This window comes from Paralichthys olivaceus, chromosome 19 (assembly GCF_024713975.1).
Source record: "Paralichthys olivaceus isolate ysfri-2021 chromosome 19, ASM2471397v2, whole genome shotgun sequence".
Lineage (NCBI taxonomy): Eukaryota > Metazoa > Chordata > Actinopteri > Pleuronectiformes > Paralichthyidae > Paralichthys > Paralichthys olivaceus.
Window position 1 is genome coordinate 9981706 of NC_091111.1, and position 15169 is coordinate 9996874.

The window sequence follows — 15169 nt, forward strand, 5'->3', positions numbered from 1 at the left end:
AAATAATGTGAATGAGCCATCTTAATTCCGTCTCATCTCTGTTCAGAGTTGCACTTCCAGCTGTTTGTTTTGCCTCATCTGATCAGATGCTCTGATCTGCGTTTATAGAGATCGCAGATCAAACTAATTAAAGGGTGTATGAACCGATACTGTATCGGTGGCCGATGAATCACCCTTAATATTTGGTTGTAATTGGGTTTTCTTCTTATTTAAGTTTACAGTCAAACTGTAAACTAACAAGTCTAAATTAGATTTCTTTGTCATAATGGTTTGATGATGACATTGTGGGGATCATTGCTGTTTTTCCTTACACAGTATACTGTATATGAGCTGATATATTAGTATTGGCATTGACGCTGGCATATTTCCAGTCAGATTATTAATGTGATCTGTTTGGACAGGTACTTTGATTTAACAAGTTAGTTTTATCTGCGGTGTGTTCAACCCAGTAGGAGTCCTCAGAATGAGGCAGCATATCCACATTTGGGGAGAAAATGGAGAGTCACATTAGTGTTGCTGTTTACTTATTCATTGCAGCACTCGCACTACAAAACGCTTAGGTGACAAAAGCTTTACTCAGTGTTCATGCCATAATGCCTTCGTGTTTCCATTCCGATGTTCTTTCAGGTCGGTAATGTAAACAACAGTTCCAGTGCTGACGTGCACTTCTCTCTCTCATACGGTGCTTTAAATTAATTTTGCCAAATAAACTGATATCACCCATTTGGTTTCATCAGTGATACCTTGCACTTTTGCACATCATATTCAGACTGATACACAAAACACTATAATGTAAGCAATCCTTTTTTTAAGAGCAGTTGTCAGTATTCTTCTTTAGAGATTGATCTCACATTGAATTCATTTCTTTTGGCCGCCGATTTTAGCAGCAACTGAAGGACGTCATATTAATCTGTTTGGCCATTGAATGAATTATATCCGGCTGATCTGCAAAACTGGTTTCCAACTAAATAAATCCTGTGCCAGCTCAGTGAAGTGCTATTGTTTTGTTGGATCAGCTCCAGCACGCTGTTGAGGAGGAGAAATGAAAACCAAGCAAGATGTTCAGTCTGCTTTAAGGCTGTTGCTCAGTCCCAGGGGTTCTTCTGAAATGCTAATTGCTGCATTCGAAATATGGCTGTCGTTGCTGCTCACTACAAATTGCAGCAAAGACAACAACACGCTCGATCATAAAGCACAGCGAGAGTGGTATCGGCTCTCGACGGCCCCAAGTTTGAGCACGGTTCATCAGTCATTTTTATGACCCATCATCTGCTGCCTTCTTCATCATTGTCATCATCATTAGATGCCATTAGTCATCACCATCAATCCTAACAGTGGAGAGTTAGAAAGTAATACATCATTATTATCTCTTTGTAACACTTGGTAGCCACGGCACTTCACCAGCTGCTGCTTTCCGGTTGGGTTTTTGTCCAGCACACATACACCGCACATGTAGGCGTATGAGTGAAGAGGAGGAGAGGTGTCCGTAATGTCTGCATGCGTGTGTACGTCTGTGTATGCATGCACATGTGGTTTATTGTGCCTGTCAGTGCCTATCACTCGTTTTAGATCAGTACAGTTTGATACACACACATACTCATTCACACACAAACCAGAATGACCAGATCTCTCCTTGGATGACCTCATCTCTCTGTGAAGCCTCGCTTCAGTTAAGGTTTTGGTCCAATGGACTGTGAACAGTCCAGAATGGTTGAGTCCGGGTGATTTCCTCGAGTCGACCTCCTCCTGTCTTTAGGAGTTTGATGATGCATTCAATGGCGTAACCCTGCCTGTATATGAGTAGCACACTAGCAGGGCTGCTAACAGTTTTATTAGCTAAATCCAGAGAGAGAAGGAAGCAGTTTTTGATGTCCTCCTACGAGAGGTTTAACTGTGTGGGTTTCTTATTGCCCTCGAGGAAGCGCAGTCTGGCTAATGTGTTGCTTTGTACTCCTACACAGTGAGAGAGAGAGGGATACTCAGTGTGTCAGTCACGCATGCACTCTAATGCACATTGTGTGGGCCTGAATAAACTGAGGTGTCATGATGTTGCGGGATCAAATCATTTTGTGAGACACTGATACGACACAAAACCTCTTTAAGCACCATCATGTCTTGACATGTGTTACCAGGCTAATTCTGTATTAATTATGACAACGAGAACAACTGCTCCTACCTAAGAACTATATACATTATAGTAATAAGATGACAGGCTGCAGCTTTGACTGTACATGAAGATAAAACGGTGTGCTGAAGACATCTTCGCAGTAGTGATGGGGGGATGGAGCTGTCAATCATGATGTTTCACACTGACAAACAACCAATCACACTCATATTCACATGGTAAAGTTAGAGTCTCCGATTGCAGTCCCACGTAGACATGGACTCAAAACACATTAAGACCACAGTTAATCTTTTTCTGTCCCCTGATTCATCCTTTGGGTTTCTTTCAATGGCCTGGCCTCTGTCCACCTAGTCTGAACATTGTCAACATTTCTTTAGTTTTCCATCAGTCATGGTGGTCAGGTACTCTGCCACCATGCACTCTTTGTTTAGGGTTGAGTAGAATAATTTACTTTGTGAATTGGCGGTTTCGTTCCAATATAATTCGGTTACCTTGGGTCACATTGTTTTGCTGAGATCTTGTGTGTGTGTGTGGGCAGAGAGCTTTTTGATTAGCTGGCAGAGGGGACACTTATCTATGTTCACCTCTCGAGCTGAAGGGCCTTGCACTGATAGGAGTGTTGGTTGCTAGATTGGAGGTGTTTATAAAATTTGATGGCTCTCTTATGAATTTTAATTATAAAACTACTTGCACTATACTGCATCCATTTCAGTGGATGTTTTTTTCCATTTTGGGAGGTCTTGGCTGGTTAATGGACTCCACACCTCACCACCTTAAAATATTATTGGGTCTGTCACTGGATTTAGATTATTGAGCCAGTTCTAAACGTGAATATGAACCAGATTTTCTTTTTCTTTTGATGGCGTTAAAAACCCAATTTGCCTTCTCATCCAGCTCATTCACTGCCATGCCGAAATCTCCAGTGGAATTGATACTCACAGCCTCAATATGTATTATGATAAGTATACTCATTTTCCATATTTATAGTCAGTCCCATGTTAGCCTGAACTTGTGGAGGAGGTCCGGGCTCCATAGTAGATGTCTGTGGAGGGCAACAGGAGAGACTGGTCATCAGAAAACATTTGACCTCTGTTTCCTGCTGTTATACCACAGGCTGTAGATTTTCACAGCTGCTCTGCAAATTGATGTATATATGTTGAAGTGCTGCTTGAAGTAATTGGTTCTTTTGTTTCCATTGCACATCCGTTAATGAGACATAATAGATTTTACTCCCCCCTCCGTGCCACTAATAATTACTTAAAGGGACCCTCATGCAAAATACAGTGAAAAACCTTTTCTAAATCTACAATAATAGTTGTTTTTATTCAGTTGCACATGTGGCAAGAAGAAGGTTATTGGTTCGTATCCCAGTTTGAAGGCCTGTGCGTGTGTTTTCTCCAAGTGGAAGGAAATTGGGTTTAGCTTAATTAGAGACTCTAAAGTGACAGTAGGTGTGTATGTTAGTGAATGACTGTTGCTGGTGAAGTGACCAGGGTGTATCCCGCCTCTCGCCAAATGTCAACTGGGATTGACTCCAGCTCCCCATTGACCCATAATGAGGATAAGTGGTATACTTAATGTGTGTTAATGAGAGTGGTGAGGATGAATATATGTCACGTGTGCGATGGTTAGGCATGAATCCAGTCTGACGTTCATGGAGGACATTGTTGTCATTGAGGGATTTAACTACACAGGAGTTGGTGTTGTCCTTGTCCATACAGCTGGTGACACATGTGAGTGTCAAATTTGTCACCACTTTGAAATATAGCTGTAATTAGACCATTATTCCCCACATTCCACACACTCAGTATAAGTTTAGATCATTTTAAATAGTCAATTTGAATAATTTTGTTCTGTATTTCAGCATTTGGCCAACATGTTTTTCTTTTTTACTTTTGAACCTTACATTATGTTTTCGACTCATTTTTTATAGTAATGGGGAGATGGAAGAATTTTTGGTTTCATTAAATTTCACGTCCATAGTTTGAAGTTTTCAAGGACTTTTTGAGTTAGTAAGTCTGTTCCCTGCGGTGTTGATCCCAAATAAGTTCTGAAAAGTTCAGGCCATATGTCTTCATCCTGTATGACCAGCTCCTCGGGCTCAGACTGACTGATCTCCTTTTGCCCTGCAGATTTTCTTCCTTCAAATATCCCCAAAATATTTGATTCCCCTTTAGTCTTTCTCCTTATCCCTCTGCAGCACATCCAATTCAGTCTGTGTCACATTGCTACACAGATCAAAATCTGCATGTTTGAGTTGTTCCCATTCAGTCTTTGAGTATTCATTGTGCGTACTCAGGATTTTAGAAGTGCCATAGCTATTGCCCAGGCTCATTTAAAGACTTCTTTGTCCTTCAGTGTGATGAAAAAATTGGGCCATTAACTTTTCTCTCTTTACTCAGGGATTTGCTGTAAATATCAGATGGTTTTAATTCATTTAATGTATTTTAGTCATTTAATTCTCTTAAGAAACACATTGCATGAAGATTGAATTGGTAATATACCCCTGGGATGATAATTAGATATAATAAAAGAAACATTAAAAAGTATCTCAAAGAAAAGGCAATGAATTAATTGTTTTGCAGTTATGTTGTTTTGCTCCCAACTTTAAATATAACATCAGAAAACTTAATTTGCTACTTAATTCGAGCTGCTGTCTGCTTAGTTCCGACACTTGTCTACATCACCTTCAAATGATTATTCATGTTCTTGTCTTCTCTGATTATTCACAATGTTTCCGTGCTGTCTGTTCAAAATATGCACATATATTGATTTATGTCCTCATAATGTGTTTTATGTGCATTTCTTTCACAGATTGACAATGAGGAATATGGTGAAGCCCTTTCTCTTGCCCACGCGTATAATCTAGATTCTGATCTGGTCTACCAGAGACAGTGGAGGAAAAGTACCGTCAGCATCGCCTCCATCCAGGATTATCTGGTAAGAGATGAAAGAAATAAGAAAGACGGATGTGAGCAAATGAGGATCAGGGGTGGGAAAGAAGAGTAAAAAAAGAATTTTGGCAGAGCATTGGGATTTTCTTAGTATATTAGATGGCAGGTCATAAATATACAGTAAATGTGTTTGGAATAGCAGGAGAAGCGCACACTGAAGTGCAGCACGACCCCGTTACTCTATTTCACGCATCATTTTTACCAATTTGTTGCAAATTTTCACCCCCCCAATACTGTATCTCATTTTATTCCACCCTTTCTTCTGAACTCATCCCGGCTCCCTCTCCGCTCCCTACATTCCTTAACCCAGAGCAAGATCCGCAAGCGGTCTTGGGTGCTGCATGAGTGTGTGGAACGCGTCCCAGAGAATGTTGATGCTGCCAAGGAGCTGCTGCAGTATGGCCTGAAGGGAACTGACCTTGAGGCCCTGATAGCCATAGGGAACAAAGAGGATGGGGGCAGGTAGGGCACACACGAACACATGTACACACGAACACATGTACATACACCAACGCAATTCTTGCACATACATAATCAGCTATAGCAAAATCACAATTTGTCAGCTTCATCCTGAAGCTCATTCTGCCTGCCTCTTTTTTTATCACCTCCACCAAGTAGGTAATGGTTTGTTTTCTTGTCCATTAGGAAGCGAGATAATGCAATAACTACTACTACTATTCAGTGTTGATATTGATAAGCAAATTTTCTTTAACATTGCTAGATAGGGGGTTTTCCAACATTTTCTGGGATTTTGCAGAGAAATTCACGGATCTTTAAAAAAAAAAAAAAAAAAAAAGCAGGCATTTTTTATGAATATTTGCAATTTGATGCAGATTCAAATCCAAATCTAGTGAACTTTAATGTGATTTCATAAGGAGACTATTGGGCTTCGGTGGAGGGGTGCACTCTCACCCTTCTAGTTCATATTTACTTTGTGCCTCTATGTGATTTCACATCCTTCTCCTAGGTTTATCATGCCAGGCGATGTTGACCTCGATGACCTCCCTTACGAAGACATCCTGTCGGATGATGAGGAGTTGGAGAATAAGAAGGAGAGGGAGAACAGGAAGAGACAAGAACTGCTTGCCAAGGTGGACTTTAGCAGGTATGCAGCCAGTCGGACGGTTGGTTAGTCAGCCTGGTAGTTCAGTAAGGCAACGTGAAGAAGTCACAGCCAGCAGAAATCCTGCCATAATTCTAAATGCACAGAGAGGAGAGGAGTTATTTAAACAAATCACCAGCACTAGTAGTTACCCACACCATCCTTCAGCTGCAGGAGCCAGGCTCTTTTACAAAGCATTTGCCAGTTACCAAAGAGTGTATTTTAAATATAATTCTTTTGCTGGATAATACTCCTATTTTTTCACTTTGCTTTTATGACAAATGACTAATAACTGTGCACCAACACCAGCTTCTAAGTGTCAGCATAGGTTGTTGGGTGGGTGGAAAAATCCGACAGAGAAAAGCCGACACTGACCCATGTCATTCTCCTTGTTGGCAGGTTGTTACCTGCTGTTCAGAAAGATTCATTTAAAGTCATGATTACCTCCAGTATCAACGGGGAAGAGTGACTACCCTATTCAAAAAAAAGAAAATGAGAAATTGAGGTGAAGGCATTTAACAAAACCAGGAGGAAATGGGAGCGAATGCTGCCACATTTTAACCGTGATTGTTTGATTAGGTCGCACAGCAGAGAGGGGATCATAAAGGCAATGACATTAATGAGGATGAGGGAGCGAGAGAGGGGAAAAAGCGTTGGTGGAGATTAGTGGGTAATCTGCTGGAGGTAATTTATGCCTTTGTTGTTGAGTGCCCAGGGAAAGACTAATGAAAAACCCTTTAGTGATCACTAATCACCTCTCATGCACACACACACACACACGTGCACACATTCATGTACATGCTTAGACACCTGCATCATGAAACACTCCTCAGCCAAAATTCATAAACATATTACACGTGTGTGTTAAAATAACCAAATACAAGCAAAAGGAACATGTGCCTGTGCTGAAATGAATGATTTAAATTGCATAGCCGTATGTAATTACTGTACATTCAGGTATTTAAAGCTTGGTAGTTGGTCTCTATTGTTCTACAGATGAGCCAGTGAGTCTGCATTCAAATGAGCAGGAGCAGAAACACTGTAACATAAATCCCACAGTTCCCTTTTTTAGTGTCCTCGTCCCTTTACCCGTTTGATTTTCTTTCTGTTTAGCTCATTGTGTAATAAAACTGCTAAGCTTTATTTCAGGCCTGTAGTCTGTGGTAGATAGAGAAAAGATGGAGGATAAGAAAGAAATATAAGAGGGAGTAAAAACAATCGATTTACAAACATTAAAGAAACCATTACATTAAATCCTCAGTGAATTACCTCCTTTAAATATGCCTATTTTTCTTCTTCCCCTATCTCTGAGTCAGAGTGTCAACGTGCTCACACACATCCCCAAACTGTATTGTGTGTGTGTGTGTGTGTGTGTGTGTGTGTGTGTGTGTGTGTGGTGAAGCCCCTCACTAATGGTTTCAACCATGTTGCCTTGAGCCCCGTGGCCGAGGCCAGAGACAGATAATAATTCTCTTAATTTCTTTTTAACTACACCACCATTACAGAAATGGCTCAGTATCGATCACAGTTGCTCCGACCATGTCTGTGTGTGCTTGTGTGTGTGTTGCTCTTGTGTGTTGATGAGGACTGTATTTAAATATCGACTGTCACACAGAGTGCATCTCTTGTCCTGCTACATGTTTGAAGGTTGTGTGTGTGTGTGCGCTAGAAGAACATGATCAATCAGGTGCATTTTCTATCACCAGCCAGAATAGTGTAATGAAGCAGTGATTATTATCCTATAGGTTAAACAAAAGCAAAAAAGACTTTTTGAAGTCACTTTTAAAGTTTGCAGTTTGTCCAGGAGAGAATCACATTTTCAGTAACTGGAGTAAAATCAACTCAATCGACTTTTCTTGTCCTATAAAAGATACTAAAAGATGTTAATTTCCCTCTTAGTTTAAAGTACCCAATAAAATGATGGATGTTAATGTACTTTTCCAATCCTGTCTTGTTACTGCAAGGTATACTCTTCCAGCCCTAATCAATGTTTTGCAGTTATCCTGAAATGTAATGTCACATAAAATACAGACCTAGTCAGCACTTGGGTATTGCTTTCTGTTTTTATTCTTCACTGTCATGCACCAGTTCAGTGTCGTTTGTTTTGCACATTTTAAAACTGCCGTTTCGACTGCATGCAGATAGTTTCACATTTCAGCCTCTTTCTCATCAGTCTGCATAATAAAGTGATTCAGAATCCACCAAGGACCATTATAACTGCTGCTCTGGCTCTCTGCATGCAACACGAAGATGGACAATACTGCAGGTGTTGTGTGTACGAGTGTGTGTGTGTGTGTGTGTGTGGGAAAGAGAGAGAGGGTGAGCAGGACGGGCTGAAAGCGAGTGAGGATGAAAGTGTGCTGCAATGTCTTTTTGTTCATCTGATCAGATTCTGACCTCAGTCGGATGTCTCATTTTCTCATTTGCTCCAGCATTGTGTGTGTGTGTGTGTGTGTGTGTGTGCTTTTACTTTCACATCCACGTGCATTCAAAGTATTTTTGTCTGTTTATGCAGTCCAATTTTGTCCCTCGCACCGTGATAATCGCTTTTATCACACACCACATTACTGCGTGTGTGTTTCCGTGCCTGTATGTGAGTGTGTTGGCCTGTTTATGCATTTCAATATCTTGTCTAGTACAGTCATATTTGGGGTGTGTACAGAGATAGAGGAGTGATGCCATCTGCTTGTAATAACCTGGATTGCTTTGAAATGCAAGATGCACACAAACATGCAGGCACAAACACAAACACCTAATAGTTTTCTAATATCTGGTATCATCTCCGCTCCATCTCTCCTCTGCTGCCGCTCTCCTCCCTCCACCTCCACTTTTCTTACTTTGCAGTAAAGAGGCAGAGTAATAATTACCACCAGTGTGAGTGCTAAGCCGCCACTCTTTGATGTGCCAGAGAGTGTGTTCAGACACTGTTAATCTCTGTTAGCCCAATGTGGAGGAACCCTGATACGGCCTGATAGCGCACTCTGTAATGAGGGATTAAGGATTAAGATGGCGGTGAAGGGGTCAGCTCCCCAGTGTTCACACTGCGGTTGATCCAGGCCAAGTTTTTAGAGAGCTTTGGCCACCACTTCGCCTGCTCAAGTTATTTACTTATGGAGTGAACTGGGAGTGTGTGAGTATGTGAGAAGTGATGGGGGCACACCTGACCATTCGCTGTAGTTCTCAGCCTTGTGGCTCCTTGAGTGATTGAATTGCAGGTAGATCCCATATAGCCCTGTGCCTTGGTGTTCGTGGTCATCCAATTTATTTATGGTCGTGATTAAATGACATTGAAAATGGATTTGATTCACATGGGGCGATCACTCACCTCATTGACATCAAGCATCCCATACATAACACTGAAGGGTTCTTATGGTTATAAGAACTTGATTTGTTGCGCTTAGAAAATGATTAGATCTAGAGGGCACTATGTGGTACTGTAGTCACCGGTCCCAAGCATTGATATATACTGTAGGGCCCTGTGGGCGTACTGTATAGAGTCAATTTGCAGTTAATTTAAAGCCATTGTGTATGTGCTATGAACAGACTAGGGCCCAATCCCATTTCACCCCAACCCTACCCCTTCACCTTGTTTTCGAGGGTTATCTTGCCCCTTGAAATGGAGTTACAAGTGGTTAAAATCTTCCCCTATGTATTGGGACAGAACTTCAAGAAGCCGATACGTCATCAGTAGTCGTCAAGGGAACCCGACATGTCATCAGTAGTTGTTAATGTAAACAGACATGACAATGGGAAGGGAAGGGCTAAGGGGGAGGGAGAAGGGGTGAAATGGGATTGGGCCTAAGCCTGAAGTTGGATTTAGCTTTTTAGAAAAGAACACAAGTCTATTCAGATCTAGAAATTAATGAAGAGATCTTTGTGTTGTGTTGTGTTGAAATGCTTGTGTTGTTGATTTGTGTGTGTGTGTTTCTTTGCGCTTGCTTAGGCTTACTCTGGAGCAGAAGGAGCTGTGTCGGAGCCGACTGAAGCTTCTCTCCTACCTGGACCGGCTGGCTACATATGAGGTAAAAATAGCCTATACAAAATCACAATTATTGAAATACTTTAAATCAACACTTGAAACATAACTCTAAGTCGAAACTTTGATTTACATGTGTTTCTAGTAATTAAAATGTTGTTTTGTTCCATTAGTTAAGCAGAAATACAATGTCATTGTAATAACATTGAGATCTTAAATAAACCAATGCTGTTGTTTGCGGGTTTGCAAGCTTGGATGCTCTGCATTATTACACATGTGAATCAAAAGCGCACAGCTTCAGGCTGTTAGCAGTGGTCTGTGTAAAACCCTGCCAGGATGCTTTTTTATTAGAGGAACAGTTAAGTTCACTAACATCGCTGTTATACGCGGGTTCGATCGGGTGCATCGTGTGTCTTCAAAGAGAAGTGTCTTTGTTAGTATAAAGAAAAAGATGATGTTGAGATGTGGGGGCATGTGAGGATGTTTTCCAAGCTAATGACTCATTATGAAAAAAGGAGCTCACGGGATTGCAGCTTGCTTCTTGGAGACCTCACAGGAAGGAGGTTGTGTTTCAAGTACTATTAACTACAATTAGAATCATACTTTGAAGTTGACGTCTGTAGTTTGAAGGTCACTAAACAACCATATTATGTTGATTAGTGTTTGAATGTTTATATGAGCCGATATTGTTTGCGATTTGTCGTTTCCTGTCCAGTCAACCAGAGATCACACACTAGTTTGGTAATCTTACATCTGAGAGACACAAGAACATATGGTTTGACTATAAAACCAGTAGATATCCAGTGTATGAGTGTTAGTGCAGGATAGATGGATGGAAGCTTTGATTCAAACTTTGATACAGGCAACTTCCAAACACTCTGGATTTTAGATTTACGAGGAGCATTAACATGCACACACTTCTCATCCACAATAAATCAACAGTGAACAGGATGACACTTTCTCCTTTTCTGGAGAGGAGAGATCAGTTTTCACTCTGCTACATATTCAACACAGACAGAATGACGTCTCTCTTTTTATTCGGACATTGTCATGGTAACTGCAGCAATTTCCTCTTGCCCCAATCCATTTTCTCTGGCTGTCTATGAATATGATATTAGGGTTTTTATCATCCCGACTTCGGCCGGCTCTGTCTGCATACGGCCCATTCAAAGGCTATCCATCAAGACACACACACACACACACACACACACACACACACACACACACACACACACACACACACACACACACAGTCTGGCCTACAGTAGGCTACAGAGATTTTTTACACACGGACACACATAAATCCCTCCAAGCCAAAGGCCATGCCAACAAATGTTCCCTCCTGACATATGTGTATGTACACACACACACACCCACACCCACACACACACACACACACACACACACACACACCTCCCTCAGATGGTTCAGACAGCTGTACGCTAGAAAGTTTAAATAGCATCTCTGTTGACTTTGCCTTATTGGACTCATTTGCAGTCACATCGTCTCCTGACTCCTCTCCTCTCATCTTTAGTTTGACTTTCTATCCGTCCACTCACTCCATCTTCTCTGGAAAGATAAACATCTCCTTCAAAACCATCTTTTTATGAACCACTGTTATATTCCTCTTTCTCTTTCTGACACTCCGCAGGAAATACTCGGTGGCCCTCACGCAGCAGAGCAGAAATACGACGCAGAGTTCTTCAAGAAGTTCCGCAGTCAAAATATAGTTTTGTCTGCAAGGAACTATGCAAGGGTAACATCAGATTCCTGCATCATCCACTAATGTGTCATTTGATTTGTTCATTTTAGCTGTCTGCAACTCTGTTTAGCTCTAATTTGATATACAGTCAGTTATCAGTTTATTAGGTACACTTAGCTTAGACAAACACAGTCTAATACAACAGTCCTTCAGTAAATTCTATCATCATAAGGTTGATCAAGGTTAAAGTTAAAGGTTAAGTTTTTGTTCAAACAGTTTTAGAGAGGTTGTAATATAGTTTAAGTTGTGTTATACAAAGAGGTGTTTCTTTTATCTAGCCTCTAATTTATATAATAATAGAATATTATGTATGATTTAATTAATTTATAGTTTTTATCTGTTGGATCATAAATATTTTTTTCTTCAGGAGAGTAACGTGCAGGCTCTGGACATCCTCTTCACTTACCATGGAGCGGATCTCCTCCAGCACCGACTAGCCCTCCTTAACAATTTCCCAGAAACCACCTCTCCACACGAGTACACCATCCTGCTGCCTGAGGCCTGGTGAGACCCACACAAATACACATGGTCCTAAAGATATAGATCAGTTAAAATCTCACCTAAAAACAAGAGGTCGAACTGTTCTCTCATATCAATTTAAACATGTGTTTTAATGAGAATTGAGCAGTGTCCAGTCACCAATGACTCAGAGCTGAGTGTATCGGTGTCAATGACATGTTCTAGTTCAATTATCCAGTGGAACTTAAGAGAACATATGTTATTACACCAACAGCGGTCGCCAGAGGCATCATGCTGTCTTTCCCTCCATCTGTCTATCACATTCTAGTGATCATGAAAACTCAGAAAAACCTTGAGGGAATTTTCTCAAATTTGGCACAAACATTCACTTGCACTCAAGGGTGAACGCGTGAGATATGGATTGTACCTGCAACTCCATTGATTGGATGAGGTACACAGTTGTGAGGAGGTCATTCTTGTTCAGATTGTGTGTTTTAAGGTCACTGAAAAGAGCTTGAGATTTTGTCATTGTTAAATTCCAGATTTTGCCATTTTATCTTTGTCTAATCTGATCTCTAATGAACAAAAAAACTTTACATGTTCGATATGGAAGTTAAGGTATTTGAAAATATTTATTTTCTATAAATCGGTGCATTGGCTCAGTCTAAAAGGGTCTAAAAGTAAAAATGTGCACATTTACACAAACTGAAAAACTAGTAGCCTGTCATTTTATGCTCCCATATTATTATTCTTTGATTCTCCTCATACAACAATTGCTATTGTGGCATATACAGTAAAAACAGCATGCGTGACCACAGGGTCACATAGCTTTTCTTATGTCTGTAAATGAATATTTACACCTCTGGAACGTACAAGTCTCTTTTCACAACATCACAAATTGAAACCATTCAACATGAGATTCATATCCCTTATAGAGCACTTGCTGAAAGACCTTTCACACGTTGTCTTCTTTGTCTTCGCCTTTACACAGCTGGAGTCATCTTCTGTCCTTGAGAAACACACACAAACACACACACACACATACACACACAATCACACACATACACACACACACACACACACACACACACACACACACACGCACACACACACATACACACATACACACACAATCACACACACACGCACACACACACATACACACACACGCACACACACGCGTTCTTCCATTACACTAGTGTAAGCAACGGCTTCAGGGCTGACTCTGTCACACAGGAAAGAAAATAATAGGAAAGAGACTCAATGGCCACCTTTTTAAAATTTACATATAAAGTATGAACACCTTAAAATGATACAATACCGGCTGCAATAATTGCAACTGTAATTTTTGGTCTGCTTTTTCGACCTCAAAATACATTTCATCTGTGAGAATCAAAGAGCACTGAAGGGGAGAAGTTTGCGAGAGGGGATGTGACAAGGAGATGATGGAGTGTTTTGGAGGGGAAGAAATTTCTGATTGCCCTTATGGTTCTGTAACAGAGGTGACAGACTCTTCATTTCTCCTCACCTTTATCATCTTCCTTCACCATTCCTATGTTCTCTCATATACCACATCGTCATTTCTACAAATAAACACATGCACAAGTCTAAAGTCCCCTGGAGTCATGAGCTAAAAAACATTTACCATATAGAAATAACTCCTCATATAGTTTTTACACACGCAGGCACGCACACATACACACTCCTCTATACTGCACCCTTTTATTAGCCATGTCTGAGTTTGTATGGAGGTCAGGCGGCTGTGGCTCTGCAGTGGGCATCCATCATGGCTCTGCCGCTGTGGGGCAGTTTCCTATTTTCCCCAGCCTGTGAGCACCAACTGCTGCCTCAACAGCACTCGCTCCGACACTGCAGCAGAAGGAGCCGGCCCAAGCCATCTGTTTGGAGCTCACTCACTATTTATTTACTAAAGTCTTGCTTCACTGGAAGGGGGAAAACTTTCTCCTGCAATATTGATCAGTTTCTATGAGGGAACCCTCTACACATGGAAGAATGCAGAACAGTTGTGTTTTTGTTGCAAGAACTTTGCCTGCAGCTCGAAAGGGTGCAGCCCAGTGGAAATGAAAATAAGCTCAAATGCCATCTCCATATTCCTGCCGCCCCACTTTCGGCTCTTCTCTCTCTCTCAGGCTGAAGAGGAGTATATTAGGGGAGGGGACGTGAAATAACTCATTCCTCCCATCGATATCCGAGTGCTCACACCAATATTTACTCTCCACCCTCCAACCTGGCTGTCTTTAATGAAGAAAGAGGAGCACGGCGTCAGGGAACGACAGGAAAAAAAAAAAGAGAATGAGATTTTTAAGGAGAAGCAGTGAGATGTCTGGATATCTGTTAGAAGGGAAGAACTTGTGTTGAAGTGTTGGTTAAAAAACATTCCGTCTACTTTTGCATCCTGACATAAACCAAATCAGCTTCTTGGACACTTCTTATGTATTTTGTGATTGCATAGAATTTATGGCCGTGTTTCAAAACAGCTACAGCAGCGTGTGTGTAAGTATGTAAGTGTGTGCTCTTAGCTTGTAACTGCTCCAAAGTTATGATTTGTAGCCCACACTATCTCCTCGAGTTTTACAACAGTACTTATTTTTCTGTCTACAGACAAATAGATAAGATGAAAAGCTTTAATCGCAGGATAAGGGATAAAAAGGCTTCTGTTCATCCCAGTGAGTCAGTGTGTGTTGGTGCATTTATATATTTTGGTGTGTGTTTCTCTGTCTGAGTCATGTCAGCAGTGGCACACAAGGTTACAGTCATTCTTCACTTCCCT

General features: G+C 41.0%; 1 protein-coding gene across 1 annotated transcript in view; it reads left to right on the top strand.

The window, feature by feature from the left end:
• The window catches only part of nbas (NBAS subunit of NRZ tethering complex), a 143665-nt gene that overhangs the window by 18388 nt on the left and 110108 nt on the right, over window positions 1-15169 (top strand). Inside the window, exons 16-21 of the mRNA XM_069514751.1 lie at window positions 4940-5065; window positions 5390-5541; window positions 6047-6184; window positions 10125-10203; window positions 11809-11913; window positions 12287-12423. Of these exons, the coding sequence (XP_069370852.1) occupies window positions 4940-5065; window positions 5390-5541; window positions 6047-6184; window positions 10125-10203; window positions 11809-11913; window positions 12287-12423 (737 nt within the window). The remainder of the gene's footprint in view (window positions 1-4939; window positions 5066-5389; window positions 5542-6046; window positions 6185-10124; window positions 10204-11808; window positions 11914-12286; window positions 12424-15169) is intronic.